Raw genomic sequence first — 27,446 nt, forward strand, 5'->3', positions numbered from 1 at the left:
CCTGCTTATGCTGTGGGAGCTAATTAACATGAAGACTTCCCTGACTTCCAGCTATCCTCTCCTGCAGCCAAAGTCAAAAGGAAGGAACATTTTGAAGGCTTCTCTTGACTTTTCTTGGTCAGACATGTTATCACAATACCTTCTGCTGTGTTTGTTCTGTGAGTTCTTCAGACTACTATAACGTATTTGACTTAATTCAATGGGACATGGAACCCTCGGCACCAAGGCAGTTCATCTGGCCTTGAGTTAGGATACGTGACACCAGGTTTCCTCTTTTCAAAACTGGTTCGATTATTTTTCAGAGTATTATATTATCATATTTTAAGATTTGAACATAAATTCATTTAAATTTTATCTCAGAAGTAAAAACTGTTAATGTATAGGCTCTTCCCTCTCCTTAAAAAGAAAGAAAAAAGAAAGCAAGGTCATAAGGAAGGTAAGAAGAAAAGAAAGGGAAGGAAGAAAGGTTGAAGGAAGGAAGGAAGGAAGGAACCATGAGGTCATTGGTATAAAGTGGTATAAAATGGAATGCCATAAAGTGAGGAGGAGAGAAAGATTCTGAGAAAGGATGCATAACATTCTCTGATCTTCTTAAATTTAATGATGGTGACATCCTTATCCTGGGATGGGGGAATGGATTGTTGCAATGAGTCAATGAGATGATTTGGGTGTTTGATTAGTCATAAAATGCCTAACATTCATTTCACACTTGCTGTATGTCAGACAGTAAACTAAGTGTTTCATAGGTGTTCTCTAAAACTTGAGTCATGCCGGTGAGAGAGGAGCTGTTGGTTATCCTCTTTTCATAGACGTGGGAACTGATAATTGGTAAGGTGAAGTAATTTGCCTATAATTTTTAGGAACTAAGCAAAGACACTAGAACTTGACCTTGGTTTTGTTTGGCTCTAGTGTGGACTCTTAATTATTATGCTAGTTGTAATGACTATTATTTTTACAATTTAATATGTCTACTCCTTGACAGCTTTGGTGAGGACAATGGCTGGTGAAATCTCTTTGCAGATCTCTTGAGTCCTAGGGACCACTATGACAGCAACAGTATTTCTTTCTGCCAAGAGAAGCCCCTGAGACTTTCCTGAGCTGCTCTCTCACTTGGCTAAGTGTGCCACCTTTCATGGCATGTTGCCCAGTCTAAGAAAGTCATTCGATGAGATAAGTTTAAGAGCCATTTCTCTAAGTTTAGTGTAAATCAGAGGCTGGCAAAGGTTCCATGTTTGTAAACTACATTCTAGTTACAACAATGGAAATTTCAGCAAGTTTTCTCATCCTTCAACAAAGTAATCCTAAGTTTGTTACTATCAGTGTTTATAAAAAATAATGGCTACCTGGACCAAGGCTTACCTGTGAGAGAGTCACAAGAAATGTGACAGTAAAATGTCACTTATAATGTAAATTCTTCCATCCACAATGAAGTAAAACCAACAGCTGATGCCATCTCAGCAGAAGAATCTCCATTTAGCTCTCTTTTGATGCGCACACTTCTTCCCATCTAGTATCTGTTTCATCATCCAGAGACCATCCATTTTTCTCTCTCAGATATTCCATGGTTTATGGTCCATTTATTCATTCATTCAATCATTCAACATCAATTGGTGTTGAGTACTTGATATGCAAAGATGGATAACCTGGTTCCTACTCTCAAGGGACCCACAGTTTAGTCTGTGTATGTGTGTGTGGGGGGAGGGAGGTTGATGCAGAAGAAAATCACTGTGATGCTATGTTATAAATGAGATATATTAGAAATGGAAAAATTCTCAGAGCATCAGACAGAGAGACATAGCAATATTTCTACCAGAAAGATCAAGAGAACCACAAAGAAGATGACTATTAAGTTGGTCTTGGAAGAGTGAATCTGCTTTCTTTCAAGGGAGAAAGTAAAAGGTAAAAGATCATTCTAGTCAACATGAGCTAAGACATGGAGGTGTGAGGGTGTATGAGACTTGGGATATTGTTTGGGATATTGTGACATGACTTTATGTCAAATCTACCACTAACAATATATATGCACATCTGTTTTAGTTTATAATGAAACCATCTGTTCACTGATACCCTATCTCCATTTTGACTGATTTTCTCCTTAGTTTAGTTTCTGGGTCAGATTTTTTTTTTCAAACTGTGGGTTGTGAAATATATTTAGCATTTCTTCAACAGCATTTCTTTTCAACTGAATGGCATTGAAAGACTAGAATAAAGCCAAGTAGAAAAATACCAGAAAAAAAATAAAAAGGAAAGAAAAATATCAGAGTGCATTAATGGAGGAAAGTTAAATACTGTTATGTGAAATTTGTTTTGGTCCTGTGTGTCTGAGTGTGTGTCTATGTGTCTGTTCCATAATGTATTTTTTATTATGGGTCACAATAAAAAAAGTTTGAAAGCCACTGAAGTAGTAATTTTTTTTCTATTACTTTTCACTGTACTCATATTATATTGGTTATGATTAAACCTTGAGTCCAAATCAACCTTGGTTTTTAATGAAGTGACAAGTGACACAGACTGACCTCATTTATAAGCCTGGCACACAGGCAACCATCTGTTTTACTGAACACTAGTTACATTTTACCAGATGAAATGATTGTAGCTTGGGAATGAAACCATCATTTATAATGTTATTTTAACATTATTTTCTATTCTGAGTTCCAAACTACTAAATTAAATACAATATATAAAACCTAACCAATTAGTAGTAAGTTTCTTAAGAGACTGGCTTTTACTGTAATAATCATTTATTCATTCAACAATTATTTATCAAGTGCCTACTATATACCCATTGGCATTCTAGATGATGGAGATAGCAATGGTATCAAAGACAGACAAGATTATTGAAATAGAAATATTGTATATTAAACACTCATTATTAAATTAAAGCTTCTTGCAATTCAGACGACATGAATTGCAAAAACTTTTTAACAAAAGTTTTAGGAACAAGCCACAAAAATATTTAATGAAGAGGAAAAAAAAACCCCAAAACCTCCAACTCGGATGAAGAAAATCACACACAGGATACATTGTATAGAGTACTTAAAACTAGATGAGACAAATGGCATCATTCATGAAATGATGTTAATCTATCCCCCGTGTAAAAATGAGAAGACATCAGCTTACATATAGAACACATTGTGCAAAAATATGAGCCTTGAACAGTAGGGAACGAATATCAACGCTACTGGAGTATTTTGCTTATAAAGTTTAAAGTTCTCCATTGAGAGTAAAGCAATAGATTTTTTTTTTTTTTTTAAAGTTGCATGTCAAACTGAGTAAACCTTGAACTTTTCCCAGGAAATTTCTCTCATTTATTCTTTGTCGTTTTATACATGAATGGTGATGAAAAGTCACAGCCTTTACTTGTTATCCTTAACAGTGTTTGTAATTACCATACAAGGACTTTGGTCTGCCCTTTGACATTTCCAAAAATTGTATTTCAGTATGTATCGATTGAAGGTTTATCCTAGGGGCCGAGATGCTAGGTAGAGAAATACAAGGATATTTGACATCACTGATAAAGTATTTTGGTAAAACATAAGTACTTCCACGGGTCCCATTGTTCCACATGCTTCTGCAGCGCCGGTGCGTGTCTTCAGGCTGCTTTCTGTATCATCACTCTCACCCGCTTTTCCAGCGATCACTTGCCATCTTTAAGTCCTGTTCGCACTCATTTAGGAATATAAGAATGACTTGGTCTCCTTTGCAAATGTATCTTACCCAGTGTCTCTTTCCACATGATTTAATGTCTTTCAATCCACCGTCTGATGCCCATCATGCAGTGAAGGTTTGCCCCACTTTCCAGAATAAGTGAGTATTTATTATTTCTCTGGGGGAGAGAGAAGAGGGAGGGGAAAAGGGAAGAGGAGATGCTAACCTATAGATGAGGAAAAAAGAATTCTATTGCTCATTTTCTATATCTATATATAGAAATATATGTATATGTATATTTTTAAGAGAAAAGGTCCTGTTCATATATGAGACAATATTGAAAATTTAGAATTCCTGAAACACATATTAACGCCCAAACTTTCAATATGAGAATCCTCAAAGCTGTGATAACTTAAAAAGGAAAACTAAACCATGTTTTCTCTAACTCTGGCTTAACTTTTCTTCTTTATGCTGTCAAACTGCAAGCATGGATTTAGACTTTTTTTTTCACCTTGTTAGATGAGGAATTTATTTCCTTCACCTTCACACTGGAGAGTATGTTATAGTTGAGTCTATTGGGCCATGGTTTTCTAAGATGAACATGTTTAGGTTGAGACTAAGGCAAGAACATTCTTGGACAAAGAGAGGGTCTGACATATGTATCAGCGGCCAACTGGAATACATAAATAAAATTTTGATTCCGAAAATCACAAAATAAAAATCCAACAGAAGTTGTTAAAAATGCAGGACAAATGTTAATTGAAAACATTTTGATGTTTCTTCAGAAATCTTTTGTATTATCTCTTTTTAAAATATTTTATTTATTTATTCTGAGAGAGAGAAAGTGGAAGTAGGGGGAGGGACAGAGGCAAAGGGAAGGAGAGAATCTCAAGCAGACTCCATGGCAAGTGCCTGATGCAGGGCTCCATCCCACAACCTTGAGATCATGACCTGAGCTGAAATCAAGAGTCAGATGCTTAACTGACTGAGCCACCCAGGTGTCCTGTATCACTTCTCTTTTGTCACCAAAGGAATATCCAGCACAATTCTAGGATGTTAAGGGAGAAAATATTTATTTCTCCTACAATTTTCCTTGTGGTTCTTGCTAAAAGGACAGAGGATCTGCTATAATGCAGATACTAAAACTAAAAATACGTGGGAGGAAGGGCCTTGAGGGAGTAATTTGGATGACTACACCTTCCCAGCGCTTCTGTAAGCTTCCTTATTTGTGTTGAGCATGCTCCTTTGCTTTTTATATTATCAACGTTGAACAATTTGACAAAATTATTTATATCTGTAGAGAGATAGTATATGAGATTTTCTAGCGTTAGGGTCTTTGAACTCTTATTATATGCTGATAATACTTAACATCTATTGGCCAATGATATTTTGATCATGAAAAATTATCAAAGATGTTTGGCCTTTTGCCTAACACCGATTCAGAAACTCAAGATATTTTATTGGGGCTCTTAGAATATTCAGATCTGGTTAAATTCTGATAAATTTTATTATTCAGCATCATTTACTCAAATTCATCAGTAACCTGCCCTGTGTATTTTGTTGTTGTTGTTTATGTGTATCTATACAGTAATATAGACTTTTTATAATGCTATTTCTCTTTAAAATGAGGAATGGCTCTTTTCACTGCCTTGTGGGAAGCCAAGGGGGACTATAGAGCTGACAGCTGAAACATCAAATCAAACTAAAATAAAAATCTTGGAGTTCAATGCCACCAAACTTTTCCATCCTTCTCCCTTTCTTCATTATTTGTTCTGATACAAGCAAAGAACTGATGCCGTTTCTAGATGTTTTAGAGCAAATAACATTTCCAGATGAAAGCGTAATACATGCAAAATGCCTTTTTTCAATGATATCTAAAATTAGCCACATCACTTAGCTATGTGGATCTACAGGTAGATTTTCTTTTGCGGAGATGGGTAGGGTAAGTTATTCACCATATAAACAAAAACGGTATCCAAGAGAGGATCAGAGTACCTGTGTCGTCGCAACCATAGGCATCGGATGGAGAAGCACAGGGAAGTGATGAGGATGTAAACAAAATCACAACACAAAAGTGTTTAAATTTTTTGGGACGCCTGGGTGGCTCAGTTGGTTAAGCAGCTGCCTTCGGCTCAGGTCATAATCCCAGCGTCCTGGGATCGAGTCCCACATCGGGCTCCTTGCCCCGCAGGGAGCCTGCTTCTCCCTCTGACTCTGCCTTCCACTGTGTCTGCCTGTGCCCGTTCTCGCTCGCTCTCTCTCGGACAAATAAATAAATAAATTTTTCATGTACTTTCCGCGGAAAGTGGTAACCTGCCGCCATTAGGACACTCAGCAAGAGTCAACATGTGCCATGGAGGTGAAGCAGACACTTGAACATCTGTCCACTTCATGGGAAGACTTTTCATCCTAGAATACATGTACTAATAAACAACAGTTGGAGAAAATTGTCCATGACATTCAACATAAAGCTGAGCTTTAGCTGAGAGAAGGAAGGGTGGAATTGTATTTCCTTTTGCAAAGCGAAAACAGCCGTGAGTGCTGTTTCTTCTAAAACCTAATGTTTAAAAAGAATTGTAAGAAATCAAATTGTTCAATTTGGAACGAAGAGCGACCGAAGTTACTGGAAAGCTCATGCCTCTGAGTCTGCAAAATCACTGGCCAGGAGAGCAAAACTTTTCCAACACCCAATTTTAATATTGTGCTAAAGCCATTGACTCCGTTAAAACCCTGGAGTTAAATATGATTCCCTCCCCACTGCAACCCCCCCCCCTTTCTCTCTTAGGTTAGTGTTTGGGGGACAAGGGGGCTGGAGCTTGGCCCCAACCTCGGAACTGCTGCCAAGGGCTTGTAATACAATCTCTCCCCATTTGAAGGGTAAATCAGTGTCAATTGCGTTTGCCGTCCACCAGAAAAAGTAAGCATTTTACTTCCGCTCGGTCTATGTGGACTGATGAAATGTAGGAAATCTGTTTCTGGCAGGGGGGAAAAATCGTTTTCCCAAACAGCACCGAGAGGAGCCATCAGAGAAGTATGAAGAGGGGCAGTGCGGCTGAAGCTGCTGCCGCTGCCGCCGGGCTGCTGGGGTGCGGAGCGCGGCTGCTGCAGGACCTGCGCCGGGAGGGGGCCGGCTCCGAGACGCTGCGGGAGCCGAGCCGGGAGCCCCCGCGCCTCTGAGAGCCGCCGGCAGCCAGCTCCAGACGCGGGGTGAGCGAGGCGGGCCGCCAGCCCGGGGTTCCCGCCAGCGTCGCCGCAGCCGCAGCCGCAGCGCGCGCTCAGCCTCCGGGGCAGCGGGAGCCCTGCCTGCGGGTGCGCGGGGGGCGGCGGGGGAGGGGCGCTCGGTCGGGTGACCTCGGGGGCGCGGCTGGGACCGGCGAGGAGCCGCAGACCGCTGGACCGGGTGCGGCGCTCCGTGGGTGGGCACTGCAGTGGGTGACTCGTGTGCCCTGGACGCGACCGTGTGTTCCTCATCCCTGTGGTGGAACAGCCCAAATGACTGCCGCACCGAGAGCCCGCTGGGGCGGCTCAGCCAACCAGGGACGGAAGTGAGGACTTGTAATTAGCGCATGGATTCGAAACGCACACTTGGGCGTTCGTGCGCGGGGGTCTCTGTGATGCATGCTCGGCGTGGTCGGTGGCTGGGGAGAGGGGGGCCGAGCCGGGGCGGTCTTCCCGGATTGATCCTGAATGCTCTACGAGAGTGGAGGAGCCCGGAATGGGAGCAAAGAACACGACCCTTAGGATTTGGGGAGATCCTCTCTGTTTTCGACTGATGAGTTTCACAGAATTTGATTTTTTTTTTTTTAACGTGAATAAACAAACGAATGAATCAACCCCCTTTGGGAAGATTTTGCGTAGTGGTATTGTTCTTTTCATCCGAAGAGCAGGGTTTTGGAATCCTAAACAGTGTGGGGGAGCCCCGAGGAGCCAACTTTGCTTTGGAGGCATTAGGTATCGCAGCAAAATTAACTTCTGTCAGCCCAGGAAGGTGAATTGCCTAACCTAGCCCAGTCCTCCGAAGTTTTTACCGTCTTGACTAGAGAGGGAGCAAAAGCAGGGGTTAACAGACTCTGTTTTCTTCGACATTCCAGTACAATTGGGGTGGGGGTGGGCTGTGCAGTACTTCCCTCCCGTTAACCTTTTCTGAAATCAAAGCCTTTCCTTTCCCGCTTTCTTCATCTTCATTCTCTCAAGCTCCTTTCCCTTCATCCACTTCTAGTTAAGAGTCTGCAAGACTTTACCGTCCCTCTTGTAAACTCCTCCCTCTCCCCAAGCACCCTCTCCAAACAAAGCTAAGTCAGTTGTTTATAGGAGATCTTTTGTGGGGGGAAATAAGATCTGCATGTGCACAGGAACACCTATTTGGCCTCCTAGTGTTAAAATAAAGGCTCAGACAAGTCGGATGTGCCAGCCAGGCGGGGGAAGTCCACCTTTCCCCCTCACCTAGCGCGGAGGTTCGCAGACGCCAGGCTGGGAAGGAGCCCTTGTGGCTCCTTGCTTCCTTCCCCCAACCTCTTAGACGCGGGGAGGCTGATTAGCTGCAGCTGGGGTCTAGTTAGCCCGGCCTTTGAAATCGATCAATGGGTTCCTTCTCGAGGAATGCTCCCCCCTAACTGCGGAGGAGGGGGTGGTGGCTGTGGTGGCCTTCTCCAACATGGGCGTCCTGGTTCTGACCGCCTAAGAGAAGGTAAGGGACAGATGTCTGAGGCATGGGACAGACAGCCTTTGCAAGCACATAAGGGCCTTCTCACAAGGCTGCCTGGATGGGCTCTGGAAGGGGAAGGTAGCTTGAATTTCAGCCTGTGTGCTAACTAAACTTTGGGCTTATTTCTTCACTTTAGTGCTAAACGCCCTGCATTTGTGGTGTGGACGGACTGTGCTTTACTGGAGATACAGTCATATGGCACAATTTCTTTCACCCGGTGCAAAAAGGTCATGTGATTGCCACTGAGTTTTCTAGAATCTTGGTAAGAAATCTTAGTTAAAGCTTCAGCTTACAGGTATGATAGATGAAATAGCAGGTCTTAGATTAATCGCAAGTACCTTATGTGTAATTTTAGAATTTTGATTCAAGGCTGCAAGTCTGTATTATTGACTTTTGGAGACTTTGGAAGGCCAAAGTTACCTTGGTTGAAAACAATGAGGCTCTGACGATTTCTTTGCCAAGTTTTTTTTTTAAACTGCAGCTGATGGTAAGGCTCTCTTGGTATCTTTGTGGTTTTGATACAGAGGCACAAACAGGATCCCACTATTTCTTTTCATTTTTTCCTAGCAACAATCAAGATTTTCCACTTAGTGTTTTTAGACTTAAGAAAAGACTGGAGAGAAGGGAGAAAATACCTGCTGTCAAAATGAGTAAGGCTTGTGTAGTTTTTCTGTCCTAAATGTTTTCAGGGTCAGTTGGGTTTTTACTACTGTTCTCTCCTTATATGAGACTATATGCAACAGATACATATTCAAGATGGTGTAGAACTCTGCTAGCTCTCAACCGCATTATAGTTAAGTAAAACAGAAATCTTTGTATCATAAACAACATCAAAACCCCCCAAATGTTCTCATGAATTAAGGTTCACTTAATCAACTTAGATGAAATTTTGAGGTAAGTCCTTAGCCTAATTGATTCATGACTTTCAGATGGTTTTCTATTCAAATTGTGTTTCAAGTTAATCTGGTAGGGGTCCAAAAACCAGTGCTAAATCCTTTGGAAGAATGAATTAGTAGGATTTTAAAAACGTGAAAGAAAATGCCATGAAAATATAAGACTCAATCCCCACTCAGTGTTAACTTTTGGGTCATGATTTGAGAAGGAATTATTACAATTATACCATCATTTAGTTCAAGACATATCATCACGGGGCTGCAAGAAGAGAAAGATTTTCTGGGGGAAAATAGCATTATTCTAAATTGGAGGCCAGGAAAGTTGAGTAGGATATTTTTAATGACTCTGTGAGTAAATAACCTTGTTACTTTGGGCAAAATATCTTAGGCCTCTAGTCTCTTATTAAAAACAAGGAATTTGGGACGCCTGGGTGGCTCAGTCAGTTAAGCGTCTGCCTTCGGCTCAGGTTATGTATGATCTAAGGGTCCTGGAATTGAGCCCCATATCAGGCTCCTTGCTTAGCAGGGTCCTGCTTCTGCCTCTGCCTTCTGTTTTACCTGCTTGTGTGCTCTCTCTCTCTGACAAATAAATAAATAAATAAAATCATTAAAAAAATAGAATCAGGAATTTGACTGCCATATCTTCTAAGGCCCTTTTGAGTTTAAAGATTTTACTACAGACTTAGAAAAATTGATAATGAGTGTCATTTGCCATTATTCTTGGTGCTTTTTTTTTTTTTTTTAAATTTGTGGACAAGTTGTGCCTCTTAGTCAACCTGTAGGTCCACTTTAAAGATCTAGAATAATCTTTCTGATTAAATGTTAGTTTTTATTTTCTAATTAGGGCCTTAGGATAAGATTTGGCATTCATGACATTGGTTGAGAATAGGTAGCTTTGTAGAGATGTTATTGGTTAGCCAAAATGAATCACAAAGGATGAAAGAACTCAGAATGATGGAAAAGCCATCTAGAGTAGTCCTTGGTTATTGGTTCTTTGAATTTCAGTTGAAAGATAGCATTTTATCCTTCCAAATTTTGAAAGGGTGTTTGGCGTGTGGTGTTCTTTGTTAGTTTAATTTTTTAAAATGGTGTTATTGGCCTATAAATTTTCTTTCTTCATTGTTTCACATTCATAACACACAGAATTGAATAAGGATGAGGTCGGTGCTATAGATCAGAACAAAATTGACCTTTAAGGATGGGGCCCTTGACTTCGGGTTCATTAGCTTTCTGTTTTAAATGGCTACTATTAAGGAGTCTGTGTGTGTGTATGTGTGTGTGTGTGTGTGTTGGGTAGGGGGTTGTGTAGTGACATCCTTTCTCATTTACTTTGAAGGTACGGCGTTCCCCTATCTTTAACTGGTGTCAAAAATGAGGTATAATTTGTTACCAAACTTTACTTTTAAAACACATGTAAACATCTCATTTTAGAGCTTAACATTTCCTTCATCGCTTGGGGTTTCATTCGCGTCAATATGAAGAAAACTTTGGATTTTCCATTAATTATAGTTTTACTTAACACTTGTTTTCATTTCTCCTTTTTTGACTTTTTTTAGTGATTTATAGTTCAATAAAATATTTCTATTTTGTTACAGAACTTTCTTTTTAAAATATGTCAATAGTAGTTTTATTTTGGTACATTTTCTATGAGGATGATTTGGGTTTAGCTATTACAGGGTATAAAATATAAACCAAAAAGTAGAACAAATACTTAATCTTCACAATTATATTTGAGGTATTAGCCTCCATTTTACACGCTGGAGAACTCCAGTACAAAGAAAAATTCATCCTACTGGAATAGAACAGCTATTAAATAGCTAGGTAGTAGAAATATTTGACCCCACCACTTCTGATTCCCAATTTAATATTCTATCCATTAAGCAGGCTTCTCAGTGGATCTCATAGTAGACAGTAGTGATATAATATTTATAATTTTACTCTTTTTCTTTCTTTCCATTTATTTTCCATGCGGTACATTTTTGATAACATGTCAGCAAAGTCTAGAGAGAGACTGGAAACCATCTTGATTGTAATCAAAGCACACCTCTAGGTGGCGTGAAAGCATACTTTTTTTTCAGAGTCAAAACTATGATGTCTTCAACCGGGATTCTGGAGCAACAGACTAAACAGTCTTTAAACATGTGATATTTTACTTATGGAGTCATTAATTTTTTTTCTTCTTCCCCTGGGCTAGTTCAGTCTCATCATATTCATAATGGTTATTCCAGAATCAGTTCTACTATGGAAAGAAAGAAAAAATAATACACACACACATTCTTTGAAGATTTCCGTATTAAGTTTCTGCATGTTTTTCCCTTTAAGTTTTATTTTTCTGAATTCCAAATCCCGATGGTTGAGTTATTCGTTTTTAGAGAGACCCATACAGCGTGGAGAAGCCATAGTTCAGAGGGTCGTAGAAGCATTTCAGTCCTTCTGTCTCCAAAACAATTGGCTTTGCTTAGTACTTATCAAAGTCACTTATCAAGCTTTTAAAATATTTAGATTATCTGAACTTTCATGGTCATATCTTTCAGTATTTAGATATATAAAATGTTTTTCTTTCCCCCAAACCTAACATTTTTTCTTCAATTCTAATAGATCCTTAATCATTTTATTTCCCATTTTTAAAAGCTACTCCTTGGCATCTCTTTTGGTTTTTGAAAACTTTTGAATAATTCAAAGGACCAGAAATGATCTTTCTGTTATAGTTTGTTCTTTGTGACCTAATTCAACTCATCCACTTGGTTAATGCTGAAAATTCTAAAAAGGTTACAATCTTGTGCTGATCTTTTGTCTGAGTAATACAAATTTATTTGATTGTTATTCATGCTTAATGAATATTAATGTTATCATGTTTAATCATTTCTGTTAGAAACTACTTCACCATAGGATAATTCTTCCACACTCCAGATTTTGATCCTAGCTGGATTCATTTCCATGTCATTACTCATGTCTCTGCCATATTTAAATTGAAGACTTTCAGGCAGTGACTTTCAGCTAAACCACAAAGTCATGCTAGGTTTGACGGTGATTTGAAATATGAAAAATGGATCAGTGGAACTTGGGTTGAAATCCTGATTTTTTCCCAAGGCACGTAAACAGAAGAGGCCCTGTCTATGACAGTGACTCTAGGCCCCCGTATTTGGCATGTGTTTAATTGTCTAACTTCTATCACCTGCTAATTAACCACTAAACCTTCTTTCTCCCACTTTTGCTTCCTGGGGAAATATAATCTTATTATTTTTTCCCTTTGTATATAATTTTGATTATGTCCAAAGCAGCATAACAAAATTTGCCTAATTACTCTGATTGTTTTTCTTACTAATCATCTATAAAGATCAGAAGATAGTTTGAATTACATTTCTGGCAAAATACAGGACACACTACATGAGAAATAAATGTGCCACTGTCAAGGAAAAGAAAAACTTCACTGTTGGAAGAACTGAGGGGAAGGATTGTGTCCCTCTGGCTCATTGAAACTGTTACATGCCATTAGCTTACTGTAAACTATCCCTTGATGAATTCTTTGCTAGACAATGAGCTTAAGTATCTGAGGTGTCTTCTTGCTTTTACAGTGCAAAGTAGGATTCTGGTGCTTAAATGGAAGTTTGCAGAGCACATAATAGGATGTAGGTAAAGTTACTGAACTACCACATCTCACTTTCAGGAAAGTAGTGGGAGAGATTGTGTCTTGAGAAGAAAGGCATTTTGGAGGTAACCCTTTTAAGATTTCAATTAGTTATTGAAATGTATGAATCATGTGCTTAAATGTATTATTACTTAAATGTTTGTTTCTGAGACTAGCTAGCCTATAGGAATCCTAACCAGCCACAGGGAGATGTCTTGTTTTCCTGGGACTGGACCTATTTTTAAAAGAACTGGAGCAAAAATTTTTAGATTTCTGGTATTTAATCACAGGGTTTGGACAAAGCTTCAGGACATGATATGAAAAATATGATGATTAACTGCAAAAAAATAGGCAATGATGACATTCTGGCTCCTGTAATGATGATTTAGTAACCTACAACAAAATGTACTAAAAATCTTTCACTTTTGCACTGGTTCATTTTAGATAATTAGATATATACAGATTTATAAAAAATGTTTTTAAAGACAATTATTGATATTTTTTTCAAAAAGTTATTCGAAAGCATAATTGTTTTGGAAATGAAATTGCCTATGTTTTAAGATTATACATTTATGACACTTTTTAGGTATTGACTCATGTTACCAGTCTTTTCTAATATTACACCAAAATGTTTGGGAAACTGTCACATCTTGCAATTTTCTGAACAAATAATGTTGTCTTATTTTTTTTTTCCAAAAGCAGACTCAAAAGGCAAAAAATTAACCTATGCTAAGAGAATTAGAGTATAATAAGTAGAAACAAATATTACGTAAAGAATAAAACTGACAGAAGTATATACAATTTATGTTGGTAAATTTAAAATACCATAAATCTTGAAATATAGCTGAAAGCCCCATTATATCTACTGTGCTCCTTGCCAGGTGCAAATATTTTCATTTTCATTAGTCATACTATACTTGGTTATTTCATATGCACTATTTGTATACAGAATACAGTCCTACACATTGTTAAACTGATGAGTTTGTTTACCTTAGTGACTTTAATATTACTCCTGTAGTCTTAGGTCCTATAAATGATGCATGCAAAGTGCTACATTCAAGACCAAGTATATATTCAAACATCCTTTCTATAACCCACGCAGGGGACTGTGCCATCTATAAGGTGGTTGGGTTAATGAAATCATCTTTTATTTTATAGACTTAAGACATTTCATTACTTCTACTCTAAAGATGACTGCAAGCAAAACTAGTCTGTAAAATGTATAAAGTGGGAAGAAAAAGTAAGATAAAAGAAAATCTTATGGCAGTATTTATTAGGATTGTGTGTAATTCTTGTGTTATAGTATGGGTTCTTGATGAATCTGTTTTGTAAAATATATCATTCTGGAAAGAATATTGGTCTTAGAGTATGAAGACCCAGTATCAAGCCTGACTCTGTCATGATCTAGTATATATGATCTTGCTTAAGTCACTTATCCTCTCTTGTTTTTTATTTTATTTTATTTTATTTTTTGGTTTTTGTAGTTGTTTATTTTTTTCATTAATTCTAAGATGGGAATAAGTAGGTATTCTTTGAAAGCATTTCCTTTCCTTTCTCCCCACCAGTTCACTAAACTATGAGTCCATGATAGCTTACTCATATGCAAAGAACCAAGTGCTCTGCTTAATCTTCTAGGTAATAGTTTTAAGAGTAGGGGTGCCTCTGAAAAACAATCTGAGGGTTTTGGAGGGGCGGGGGATGGGAGTTTGGGTGAGCCTGGTGTTGGGTATTATGAAAAGCACGTATTGCATGGAGCCCTGGGTGTGGTGCATAAACAATGAATTCTGGAACACTGAAAATAAGTTAAAAACATAACAAAATCTTTTAAAAATTAAAAAAAAAATTTAAATTAAAAAAAAAAAAAGAGTAGGGGTGCATGGGTGGCTCAGTCAGTTAAGCCTCTGCCTTCCGCTCAGGTCATGATCCCAGAGTCCTGGGATCCAGCCCCTCATCAGGTGGTGAGTCTGCTCCTCCCTCTCCCTCTGCCTGCAGCTCTGCGTACTTGTGCTCTCTATTTCTCTGTCAAATAAATCAGTAAAATCTTAAAAAAAAAAAAAAAGAAAAAAAAGAAAAGTAGTGGCCCTAGGTTCACAGTAAATAGTGCAAATTATGTCATTGCTTGTACTCAGTACTAAAAATTCTATGGAAAATTAATTGGTTCAGACATTAACCCAAATGTTGGGAGTTTATAATTTGGATACTAAAATTTTAATCAAGCCCTTTTTGTTACTTTTGAATAAGTGGAATTTCTTGCCTTAGAAGCTTTTTCCAGTGTGATGTTTTACATGAGCTTAGTGTTTGATTTTTCTATTTGACCTCAGATTGCTGCTGTTCCCTACCAGGTGGTTGGTCAAAAGGGATAGGCCGTACAGAAAAAGCAAACAGTGTCTCATGGGGTTTAATAATTAATAACCTGACCTGTCATCAAAACGTCCATGGACCTGGTTCCTTCCTATGTCCTTGGCAGGAAGATTTTAACAAGAGACGTCTATATAAAAAGCAACTGCTCTTTTGTTTCCAAAACAGGTTTTACGAGTGCATAAATAATGTGCACTGCTCTGAGCCCAAAAGTGCGCAGTGGACCCGGCCTGTCTGATATGCATCAGTATAGCCAATGGCTGGCCAGCAGACATGAGGCTAATTTGCTACCGATGAAAGAAGATCTGGCCTTGTGGTTAACCAATCTATTAGGTAAGGTTATAAGATCTCATTTGGGGAGCAAAGATAACAGGGTTTTTTTTTTCCCCCTTCATGTCATGTCCTTCACCTAGGCACGTGACAGCAACTTGGGAAGAAAGATTTCATTATTTGGATTTTATGTCTGGGAAACCTGAAGAATGTGGAAAATTTAAAGGATTTTCTCAATATCTCTCACAAGAACTGTGCTTAGCAATTCCAGTGTCATGCACTGAAAGGTGGAAATGTGTGGCCAAATCGCTTGTTTCATCTATACGCTGATCTGATTGATCTTGGATTTCTCTTTCATGCAGCTGACCACTTTGGCCTGTTCTTTTGACATTGTACACAGGCCACAGCCTGTGAAATCAGACTTCTAAAACTAGATTTCTTTGCCCTACTTTTGTAGCGCACCTTCTGAAATTGCTGAATGCCCAGGCTTGAGAACAAAAACATCTATCCTCTGTCTAAAAGAGCTAACTGGAGTCCCCCAACCTTGAACTGAAATTTTTCTTCTCATTTCACTTTTGTTTTTAAGTACTCTTCCAAAAGCTGTCTCTGAGAAACATGCTACTTCACATTAAGGCTGCCTCTTTTACTTTCTTTCTTTTTCTTTTCTTTTCTTTCTTTCTTTCTTTTTTTATTCCATTTCTATAGTGCCAGCATATTCATAGGATATAATTTCAACCCTGTGCAAAATGGAGTCATGCATTTAAAGAATCATCATCTAGAGCAGTGCTGTTTTCATTAGTAGATTTTCCCAGAGAACAGGATGAAAACCTGAGGGAAAGACCCTTATGGACATATAAGATAGAAGATTTGAATATTGAGTAAACATAGAATTTATATGGTGCTTTATTATTTGCAGAAAGGATTTCACTAACATCATTTTCTTATTTAAAAACTCCTTCAAGGCAAGTATTTTTTTTCTCCCCACTTTCTAGCTGATGGAACTAAGGAGCTTAGTGAGGAGCACCCTGTTTATCTAAAGTCCTAGCAAGGTTTTAACAAGATTTGGCAAGATTTTGGCACATTTCAGCAAGATGTTCCCTTTGCTCACCACGGCTCTGGCGTTTTGTGTGGCCACTGCATTTTTTTTTTAAAGATTTTATTTATTTATTTGACAGAGAGAGAGAGAGAGATCACAAGTAGGCAGAGAGAGAGGGGGAAGCAGACTCCCTGCTGAGCAGAAAGCCTGATGCGGGGCTCGATCCTAGAACCCTGGGATCATGACCTGAGCCAAAGGCAGAGGCTTAACCCACTGAGCCACCCAGGTGCCCCCGTGACATTTTTTTAAGCCTTCATTGTGAGGGTAGATGTCTCCTTTTTCCACAGTGTGTACACCATTTTGATGACTCTGTGTAGTGCAGCCAAAGCTACTGCCTATGGCTGTGCAGGGTTCCTGCCATAGGGTAAGGACAGAAATGCAGAAGACATTCCCGGGAAGACCCTGCACTATGCTATGGCACTATATCCGCTAGAAGGAAGGGGCTACCCCTCTTAGTAAGACATCTGTATAAAGGAGGAGCTTTTGGGACACCTGGGTGGCTCAGTTGGTTAAGCAGTTGCCTTCGGCTCAGGTCATGATCTCAGCGTCCTGGGATCGAGTCCCACATCGAGCTCCTTGCTTGGCAGGGAGCCTGCTTCTCCCTCTGCCTCTGCCTGCCATTCTGCCTGCCTATGCTCGCTCTCTCTCCCTCTCTCTGATAAATAAATAAAATCTTTTTTTTTTAAAAAAGGAGGAGCTTTTATCTTCATCACATACAGGGAGTCAAATTTGTCTAGACAGATGAATTTTTTTTCCTCTTCCTCTCCTTTTTTATTTCATTTTTTATTTTTTTGTCTCTCGAGGTTTCACTAATGTTTGTTATGTATGTGAGTAATTTATTATGAACTTTGAGCTGTCTTCAGCTGTGTTCTACCGCAAGTACAGCAGCATAGAGTGGGAGTTACAAACACAGACATGAAATAGACCTCCTGCTGTGTATGAACCCAGATCTGCCACTTACTAGCAATATGACCTTGGGCAAGTTACTTGACCTGTCGGGGCCTCAGTCTCCTTTTCTGTAAAGTGGAAATAATGTTAGTGTCTCCTTTGTAGGGTTGCTGTGGGGCTAAGTGATTACATTAGGTGTATCTCAGTGCTGGGCATATTGTAAATACTATACAGTTCTTCATTGTTATTCCATTTACAGAGTTCAGTGATACTGTTAATTTGATTGTGCGGGTAAGTTTGTATATTCAACAAACGTTTGAGCATGCTGCAACATAATATATTCGTTTAAAAAATGGACTCTGGTGGGACACCTGGGTGGCTCAGTGGGTTAAAGCCTCTGCTTTTGGCTCAGGTCATGATCCCGGGGTCCTGGGATGGAGCCCTACATCGGGCTATCTGCTCAGCGGGGAGCCTGCTTCCTTCTCTCTCTCTGCCTGCCTCTCTGCCTACTTCTGATCTGTCAAATAAATAAATAAAATCTTCAAAAAAAAATGGACTCTGGAATTAGAACACTTGAATTCAAATCTCAGTTCTACCGTTACCCCTCTTATACTAGGCGTCGTAACGCAATGTGCCTCAGTGTTGTTATCCGTAAAACAAGTATAATACTAATAGCAACCTCATTGTTTGAAATTTGAACGAGATCCCCAGCTCTAGAACAAGATCTAGCACATTATAATTAACTGGCTGGTAAGTACTAACTATTTCAATTAACTGTTTCAGACACAGTCCGCTAAGTACTGGAGAGTAAAATAGTGATTGCGAATACAGTACCAGTTCTTATAGGGCTTGGGATAGATTGAAAAAGAAACATTTTAAATAAGGAAGTGAATAAATAATTCACTAATTAGACTTGTTTTTTTATTTTATTTTTTAAAAAGATTTTATTTATTTATTTGGTAGAGACACAGCGAGAAAAATAATACAAGCAGAGGGAGTGGGGGAGAGAGAAGCAGGCTCCGCACTGAGCAGGGAGCCCGATGTGAGGCTCAATCCCAGGACCCTGGGATCATGACCTGAGCTGAAGGCAGATGCTTAACGACTGAGCCACCCAGATGCCCCTAACTGGACTTGTTTTAAACTTTAAAAGATATAGGTTGCAATAAGAATGTAAAAAGAAGGAAATAAGAATGGATTAAAACCTCAGAGGGTTTGGGGTGGGGGGGATCCCTTTTAAAAAATCTTATATTTAATTGAAAACTGAAGAATAATTAATAGCTAGCCGGACAAAGCATGGGAGAAGAGCCCAAGTGGAAGGAATGTCATATGCTGAGATAGGAAGGAGTTGGGTACCTTGAAACTTAATGAAGACTGGTAATAACAGCAGTGATCAAGAGGGGGCAGGATTTCATGTGATGTTTGGGGGCTGGTTGCATATTGCTTTGAAGACAGTGTTAAGGAGCTTTATAATTTATTGTATGATCAAGGAGGAGCCTTTGAGATTGTGGGAAAGATTGTGATTAGAGTATACCCTGATTGTGTAGGCATGTTCCAGTGTCCTATGACTTGTCATCAAAGGCATTTCAGTTGGTGAATGTGATCATTTACAGAGCAGTTTGATCAGGGTAAGCAGCCCAGGACATCCTCAAAGAATAGAGAGTCAGTGTGTGTGTGTAATGGAAAGATCCTTGGACCAAAAGCCAGGAGACCTGGCTCCTAACTGGGTGTCAGGAGACCTGGCTTCTGATTCTGGCTTTGCCACTCAGTAGGAAATTTGCCCAGAGTCACTCAGCTATCTTTTTTGGGCTCTGTGTCCTCAAACATAAAATGAAGGACTTGGAGTGGATGATCTCTAATGTCCTTTCCAGTTCCAAAAGTTTAGGTTTCCAAGAAATCCATCTCTTCAGACCCAGTTTGAGATCATCAATATGCATAAACAAGGAGCAAGTAATTTACATAAGTGAATACTCTTTCTTTTAAAGAGTAAGAAGAATAATTTTTTTTTGATGCTGGTAGTTGGTGACAAAAATGCAACTGATGGCTTGTGAATTTTTCTCAGAAAAGGAATCTTCAAGATATAGTCAAGTACAACCTTGCATTGACTTAAATTCATAAAAGTAGATAGATAATAGCTTTCAAGTGAATATCCTCATGGTAACTTAGAAAGTAGACCAATAACTTGAGATTATTTTAAAGTGGTAAAACATAGGGAGTTAAGAAAATACACTATGTACTAGAATGGTGAAAATAAGGAAGGGAAGAAAAAAATGTATGGTTATGAGAGTAGATATTTTTATTATACATAATAGATACTTTTAGAATACACATAATTTAGAAATGGAACCATGAAAGTAAATTTTTAAATTATTTATTATTGACCATTTTATCACTTTAAATATTTGCAAATGTACATTGTGTAGCTCTCTTTCAAGTCTTGTTTTTCATCTACTTGAAAGTTAGAGATGTTTTGAAAATAGTTTCAATGTTGATACTGTCTCTATGTAAAGTATCTGCATTTTTTGGATAGTAGAAATTTATATACTAAATTAAAGCTTTTAATTAGGTAATGATGTGGACCTACTTGTGGAATGGCTTTCTGTCTCTTTTTAGTAATACTTGATTGGAATATAACTTTTTTCCTTTTATGTCTTTTAAAAGGAGTATTAATGGTTTTCTAAATTCATGTATTTCTGGTCCTATACATAAAATGTCAACTGGAAGATGTAGTTTCTTAAGGAACACTCAATGTGTATTCAGATTTTTTTGATAGATAAAAATGTTTGATAGAGAAGAAATTATTTCATTAGTTCATAGACCAATATTCACATTCATGCCATATATGGAGGTATAATACATAATTTTCAGGTGCTATATGTTTAATCAGTAACAATAATAAACACCATTTTACATTCTTAGGTATAGAATTAAGGCAACAATGGCAATTTTTTAAATTAAAATTCATATATTAGAATATTAAATTCCAGCTATGTTGTGATAAATTAACTAGTTAAGATGAATAAATAGTTATGATAGTTGGGATTTGTCTATGAAATAACATACATACTTGATTCATGAGAAGATCATCACATAATGTTTACTGTCTACTCACATATCCTTGGAGATATCTACTAATCTTGTTGAAAATAATCTTTCTAGTCCAAGTACGTTTTCTGGTGGCTAGAACCATGGTGCATTTTATGACCAACTTTCAGAAAAGACAACAAGTGAATCCCAAAGACCCCTTTATTGCTACCTAAGAAACATTTCTCTGGCCATTGTCCCCTGCTACATTAAATGTATACATTTCTACTTTATTTTCAGTCTTCTGTTTTGTTATTTTTGTTCATGAAGGCTATTGCCCATTTATTATTTAACTGTGTCCTTAGGACATATTTGAGTATCAAATGATTATACAAATAAGTCTTGGGGAGACATTTAATTGTTATTTTGAAAAAATGGCATGTTCTTAAATTAACAGTCCTAGATTATATAGTCCATCATGAGACACATTATGAACTTCATGGTTACTGATGGAGTATTGAAGATTGTTGTTGACTTGACTTTGAAATGAATATACTAATGTAAATGATCTCAAATTGTTTATTTCACCTGTTGTTTCTTTAACATTTGAAAATAATGGTCTACCTTTATTTTCAATTAGTATTTGCTGAATAACACTATGTGAACCATATGGCAATATATTTTTGAGAAAAGATTTTAGTTACTAAGCATCAAAGGAATTGACATTGTTTTTAAAGATTATAGATGTTTAGAATGTAAGTATATATGAATTTGGATATATGGACTTTGAGTAAATCATAAAATATATTACAAATTACTTAATGTTCAATTGATTTCACTTAAATTTAGAAATGCAACATGGTAATTGATATTATGGTGATTTACCCTTTGTCTGACTTTTCCATATGCACAGAAAAGAAAATCCATTTGTGATATGCTTAATATAATCAATAAATAGTATTTCAAAAATTTCTGTTTTTTTTTAAAATTAATCATATTTCAACATTAACCAGTTAAGTGCCTGTTTACTGGAGTTGCTGCTGTCCAATGCAACTGCTTTCTAATAAGTTCAGAACAACTTTTCTTACTTCTTTTTCCTAAAGCCATTTACCAGATCCTTAGCCAACCGAATTCTCAATATAGACAATATAGATATAGATGATAAAAATTGATATAGACAATAAAAATTCCTTAGGAATGATAGTATCTTATGCTAGTTCAAAAGTTTAAAGCATCAAATTTATGTTCACAAATTGACACCTTTCAGAGATGATAATTCCTTTTTTTTTTTTTTAACCCAACTCTTCCAACAGAAACAGCTTTGTCTTTTCTTGACATTAATGCCAGATAGATACTTTGAATCAGGAGAGAGCAGGTATTGATCTAGGGCTTCTGGATATAATGAATTATTTTCTATCTCCCTATCTTCAAAACCCTGAATAATCTAAGTTAAGACAGCAGATGAGTTGCTTTGAGTTCTCCAATTAGAGAAATATACTGGGATCGAGAAGGGCACTTGAGTCTGCAGTAGAGTTGGGTCCTGTCTGCATCAGCTTAAGAGATAATATGCACCAGTTTTCTTCTGCAGGGAATCAGGACTCCCATCAAAGTATCCTGAATGACTTCTTCAGCCATTCTCTGATGTACACAGTAGACTGCTCTTCAGTCTTTAGCAACAGTATCTTTATCCCCAAGTGGTTTTTGTTGTTGTTTCAGAAAGGTTTCGTTGGAGTTCTACAAAGAAAAAGACCGCAGAATTAGGGAGACTACTTTATCATAGAAAACAGTCATTGGTGTATTTAGCAAGTATTTGTTTAAGTAGCCAAGCATAGTGGCTAAGAGCATTAGGCTCTAAACCTAGATATCATGGGTTAAAGATCCAGATTTACTGAGTAATTTTAAACAAATTACTTAATCTAATACCTCAGTTTCATCATCTGTATAATGGGTACCATAATGGCACCCACTTCACAGATTTTGGTGAGGAGATTAAAAACATGAATATATGTAAAGCTCCTGGCATACAGTTAAACCTCGAATGTTAAACAGCATTATTAGATGTTACTGTACCTTTAGGAACCTGTTTAGTACTTCTAACTTACTGGGAGGAAAACTTTCTTTCTCAGCAAAGTAGAAGATAAGAAGAATTCTTTTTCCAGGTGGATGCAGTCTAAAACACTACTGATTGATACTTAATCATTATGGAAATTATGGCAAGTGCATACTTCTGGGAGGAATGATGTGTATAAGCATGTGTGCTGATTTAGTTACTTGACAAAAAATTTCAGGCAGATCTTTGTTTCATATGATTGGGCCCCAACATTTTATGAGAAAGTGACTAACCACAATCTTTAACCAAATTCCCTGATCTTTGTCTATTGGCAAGCTGTCAATCGTGACTAAATTGGTGATATGAAGATGAAAGTCCACAATTATGAACTCAAGAAGTAAAGATATTACTACTAGACTGGGCGATTTTTTTTTTTTTTTTTTTAAGTAGGCTCCATGCCCAACATGGAACCCAGCACAGGACTTGAACTCACGACCCTGAGATCAAGACCTATGCTGAGATCAAGAGTCAGAGGCTCAACCAACTGAGCCACCCCAGCACCCTTAGACTAGGCTATTTTAGATTAACCTTCAAGTTAATAGTCTTTACACTCCAGTGTGGGTCAGTTGGTACTCTATGACTACTTAATTGTGTCTAGTCGTTGCCCTATGTTTTCTGAAACATACCAATAACATGGAAGGACAGAGCTAGGGAAGAAGTGGTCCTACAATTCTAGAATCCTACTGCATCTAGTGGTTTTAATCTAATGTGTTCAAAGAGCTACATAATTCTGATTAAAGAAGATCTGGTTTTGCCTAACAGAGATATTTAGCTTTTTATAATGTTTACTCAAGAAATTGTAATTAGTGCTTCATATAACTTGCTCTAATGGACTTGTCATGGTTAAATTGAGTTAACTTTATGTAATGATTTTAAAAAAATTTTGGTAATATTAATGTAATAAGAGTGAGAATATATAATTCTATATAAAAATTATACTGATCTCTTACAATTATAAAGTATGTTTAAAATAATTTATGATTCTTTGGATGGAAAATATGTTACATATGAAGGTTAAAAAACATTCTCCATCTTGCATTTTCCCTTCATTTGAGTCAGTATGTTTCAACTTTAATGTAACACCGTCTGTTTTAGCAAAAAAAATCCACCTTTTGTAGCTATAAAATATACAGAATTGAAAGCTGACTCCTAATATATGTTTCATTAGATACAGATGTTTAATGTGAATTCTTCAAGTAGTCATAAAAATCAGAATAACTAAAAATTGTCAGGTATAATGCAAAAAGCAAAAATCATACCTTTTGGTAAATTGCTAATAACTTTTTAATGAAAGGCATTTTTCTTTTTATACTTTACAAGTTCTTTCAAATTCATTGTAATCATCTTGTCACTTAACATTATGAATAGAATCTTTAAATTGCCATGGAACATTATGGAATACAAATACCTAAGGTCTTTTTCAAATATAGAGAATTTTATAAGTAATTTATAAAGGAATCATTCAGCAATTTGAAGTAAAATCTACCTTTCTTACCTTGAAATCTAATTGGTAATTTTGAAAGTATTTCCAATATTTACTTTTCATACTTATTTCCAAAATAACTTTCTTACTAGGGAATGTAGGCCAATATGGTGAATGCATAATACAAATTTTGTTGTGCTGACTTTTTGTATCCTGAAAATATTATTTTCATTCCTGAATTAAGTTGTGCTGTACACAATTTAAAAATAATAGTAGTTTTGTATAGGCTACCTCTGTGGTGAGTAGTTAGAGCTACTATGTTTTACCACCTGCAGAAGTCATTATCTTAACTGGGGGCTCAAATGCGAAGTATCCAGTGGGGGAAAAAGAACATTTTTAAAAAGGTAATTTTCTTTCCTTCTTTACCTGCCCTTCCCCCCAAAACGGTCAAAAAAAATTTCAAACAGATATTTCTTGAAATCCAAATATATTACGTATTGTAAGTTGAACTTTAAGCCAATAGTTTATCTGTTTTCCAGTTGGATTATACTTAAACGTTCATGGGTTTGAGCTGCATGCATTTTTTTCTTAAGATAAAAGCTAATCCTATGAGATTCTCTGTCTAAAACTTTTTTTATTTGCTTGAACTTAACTGCTTTTTCCAAAAATAGTACCCAACATTTTCTCAAAGTTTTCCAGTAGTTTATTTCTTCATTTGTAACTTTACATGCTCACTGAACACATTTTCTAGGTGCCTACCAAGATAACAACATACTTAAGTCTGTAGGAACACACAGATACACACAGACACACAGACACACAGACACAATATGTCCCAAGGAGGTTTGAGGAAGACAAAACTTTACACAAAACATATTACTAGCAATAGAAGAGGTTTGATAAGTTGCCAAAATGAGTGATGACCTTGGGTGCGACCACATAGAAAAGAGATCAGTATCCACTAGGAAAACCTCTTTCTGGATTTCTGATTAAAGGAAAGAGAGAACTTGGTCAGGTAGATACAAGGGAGGAAGACATAATAGGCAGGGGCCATGCCAGGAAGAAAGGCATGGCAGTAGGATTGGGAAGTCTTGCTGGAGGAACTCTGAAGCCAGGGTGCAGACCAAGAATCAGGGGTGAGTATAAGGATGTTAAATTAGAAAGGTGAATTAGAAGCATAAGGGTCAGTCTTTTGATACGTTCAAGTGGTTATATTTCATATTTTTGGTGGCAGAGAAGACTAGGGACTATGCAATGAAGAAGAATAATGACCCAATGAGGCTGGTGTTTAGCAATCATAATTTTAGCCATGAGTATGATGTGTATTGGAGAGAGAAGTTGAGGGTACAGTGAAGAGCCATTGTTTTTGTTGTTAGAGGTTTAGGTATCAAATCATGAAAATTTTTATTAAGATTATGGTACCAGAAACAGAAAGAATCATGAATCTACAGGACTTGTGACTAATATGTTATAGGAAATTAAGCCAGGAAAACAAAATATGCCAAAACTTAGAAAATTAGAGTACCAGGAAAAGGAGAGAACTTTGGAGGAAATGAATTTAAGAAGCATATAAGAAAAAAATTAGTTTGTTTATAAGGCTGATGGAAAAAAGGAATCAGGAGTGACAGGTATAGGGTAGAGGGTTTCTTTTGGGGCTGATAAAAATGTCCAGAAATTGTTTGTGGTGATGACTGCACAACTCCAAATCTACTAAAAGCCACTGAATTATACACTTCAAATGGGTGAATTGTAAGGCAGGTGAATTATATCACAATAAAGCCATTATAAAATTAAAGGGAAAAAAAGAGAAACAAAATATGTTTTGGGAGAATATAAGAAAGAAGACAACCTTTAACTGGTTAAATGTCAGGGATAGACAATTGTGACTAATGTTCAAATGAGCAGTAGTAGAAGCTGAGTGGTTTGGAGAAGAGAGAAGAGCAGAGATGAAGCTGATAATCCATAGTTCAAAGATGGTAGTAAGAAGACGAATGGTAAGAGAGGTAGACTTTCTTTGAGAGTTTATCTCTTGTATTGGTTTTACCTGTAATATCTTTTTTTAAAATTTTTTATTTTTTATAAACATATAATATATTTTTATCCCCAGGGGTACAGGTCTGTGAATCGCCAGGTTTATACACTTCACAGCACTCACCATAGCACATACCCTCCCCAATGACCATAACCCCACCTCCCTTCTCCCAACCCCCCTCCCCCCAGCAACCCTCAGTTTGTTTTGTGAGATTAAGAGTCACTTATGGGGGGCGCCTGGGTGGCTCAGTGGGTTAAAGCCTCTGCCTTCGGCTCGGGTCATGATCCCAGAGTCCTGGGATCGAGCCCCGCATCGGGCTCTCTGCTCCATGGGGAGCCTGCTTCCTCCTGTCTCTCTCTCTCTACCTGCCTCTCTGCCTGCTTGTGATCTCTGTCTGTTAAATAAATAAATAAAATCTTTAAAAAAAAAAAAAAGAGTCACTTATGGTTTGTCTCCCTCCCAATCTCATCTTCTTTCATTTATTCTTTTCCTACCCCCTTAATCCCCCATGTTGCATCTCCACTTCCTCATATCAGGGAGATGATATGATAGTTGTCTTTCTCCGATTGACTTATTTCGCTAAGCATGATACCCTCTAGTTCCATCCATGTCGTCGCAAATGACAAGATTTCATTTCTTTTGATGGCTGCATAGTATTCCATTGTGTATATATACCACATCTTCTTGATCCATTCATCTGTTGATGGACATCTAGGTTCTTTCCATAGTTTGGCTATTGTAGACATTGCTGCTATAAACATTCGGGTGCACGTGCCCCTTTGGATCACTATGTTTGTATCTTTGGGGTAAATACCCAGTAGTGCAATTGCTGGGTCATAGGGTAGTTCTATTTACAATATTTTGAGGAACCTACCTGTAATATCTTAATCAGGGAAACAAACTCAATAGAACTTAGAAGTGCGGTTTATGCATTGGCCATGCTAGTGCAGTTGCCAGTGGTGGCTGAATTTTGATGTACCTTCCTCTATTTCAAATTAAAGAGAAGAGAGCTTTGGTGTCTTATAACCAAAGACATAAGCAAAACACAGAATGCCTGTTCTGCTTTTGTCTTTGCCTTGCTGCCCAGAGTAACTGAACGGGCTATTGAGGATGAGAACCAAATGAATATCAGAGGTCAAATTGTACAATCATTGACAAAACTGTCTGGGTTTCATTGACTGGTTGTTTTTTAGTCCTCTTGATTGCCAAGTGGTGGGACTCTCACGTAGATATCATTTTGCCACTTTTACCATGAAATAAAACTTTAATGCAGTTGAAATTATGTTATGAAAATATAAAATGTTGAGATTCTTGCTGCCAAAGGAAAGCATAAAATTCTAAAGAAACCATTGTTTTCCTTGGGTTCCCATCCTA

General features: G+C 37.5%; 1 protein-coding gene across 5 annotated transcripts in view; it reads left to right on the plus strand.

Annotated features, from left to right (window-relative positions):
• Positions 1-6,589: 6,589 nt before the first annotated feature.
• The window catches only part of GAS2 (growth arrest specific 2), a 126,877-nt gene continuing 106,020 nt past the window's right edge, over positions 6,590-27,446 (plus strand). Inside the window, exons 1-3 of one of the 5 annotated variants that reach the window (XM_059138478.1) lie at positions 7,998-8,335; positions 8,490-8,615; positions 15,401-15,565. In XM_059138478.1, the coding sequence (XP_058994461.1) occupies positions 15,421-15,565 (145 nt within the window). In that variant the 5' untranslated portion in view covers positions 7,998-8,335; positions 8,490-8,615; positions 15,401-15,420. Of the gene's footprint in view, positions 6,856-7,997; positions 8,336-8,489; positions 8,616-15,400; positions 15,566-27,446 lie in introns of those variants that run through there. The other 4 variants (XM_059138468.1, XM_059138458.1, XM_059138492.1 and 1 more) reach the window with 4 other exon arrangements.

This window comes from Mustela lutreola, chromosome 1 (genome assembly GCF_030435805.1).
Source record: "Mustela lutreola isolate mMusLut2 chromosome 1, mMusLut2.pri, whole genome shotgun sequence".
Taxonomy (NCBI): Eukaryota; Metazoa; Chordata; class Mammalia; order Carnivora; family Mustelidae; genus Mustela; species Mustela lutreola.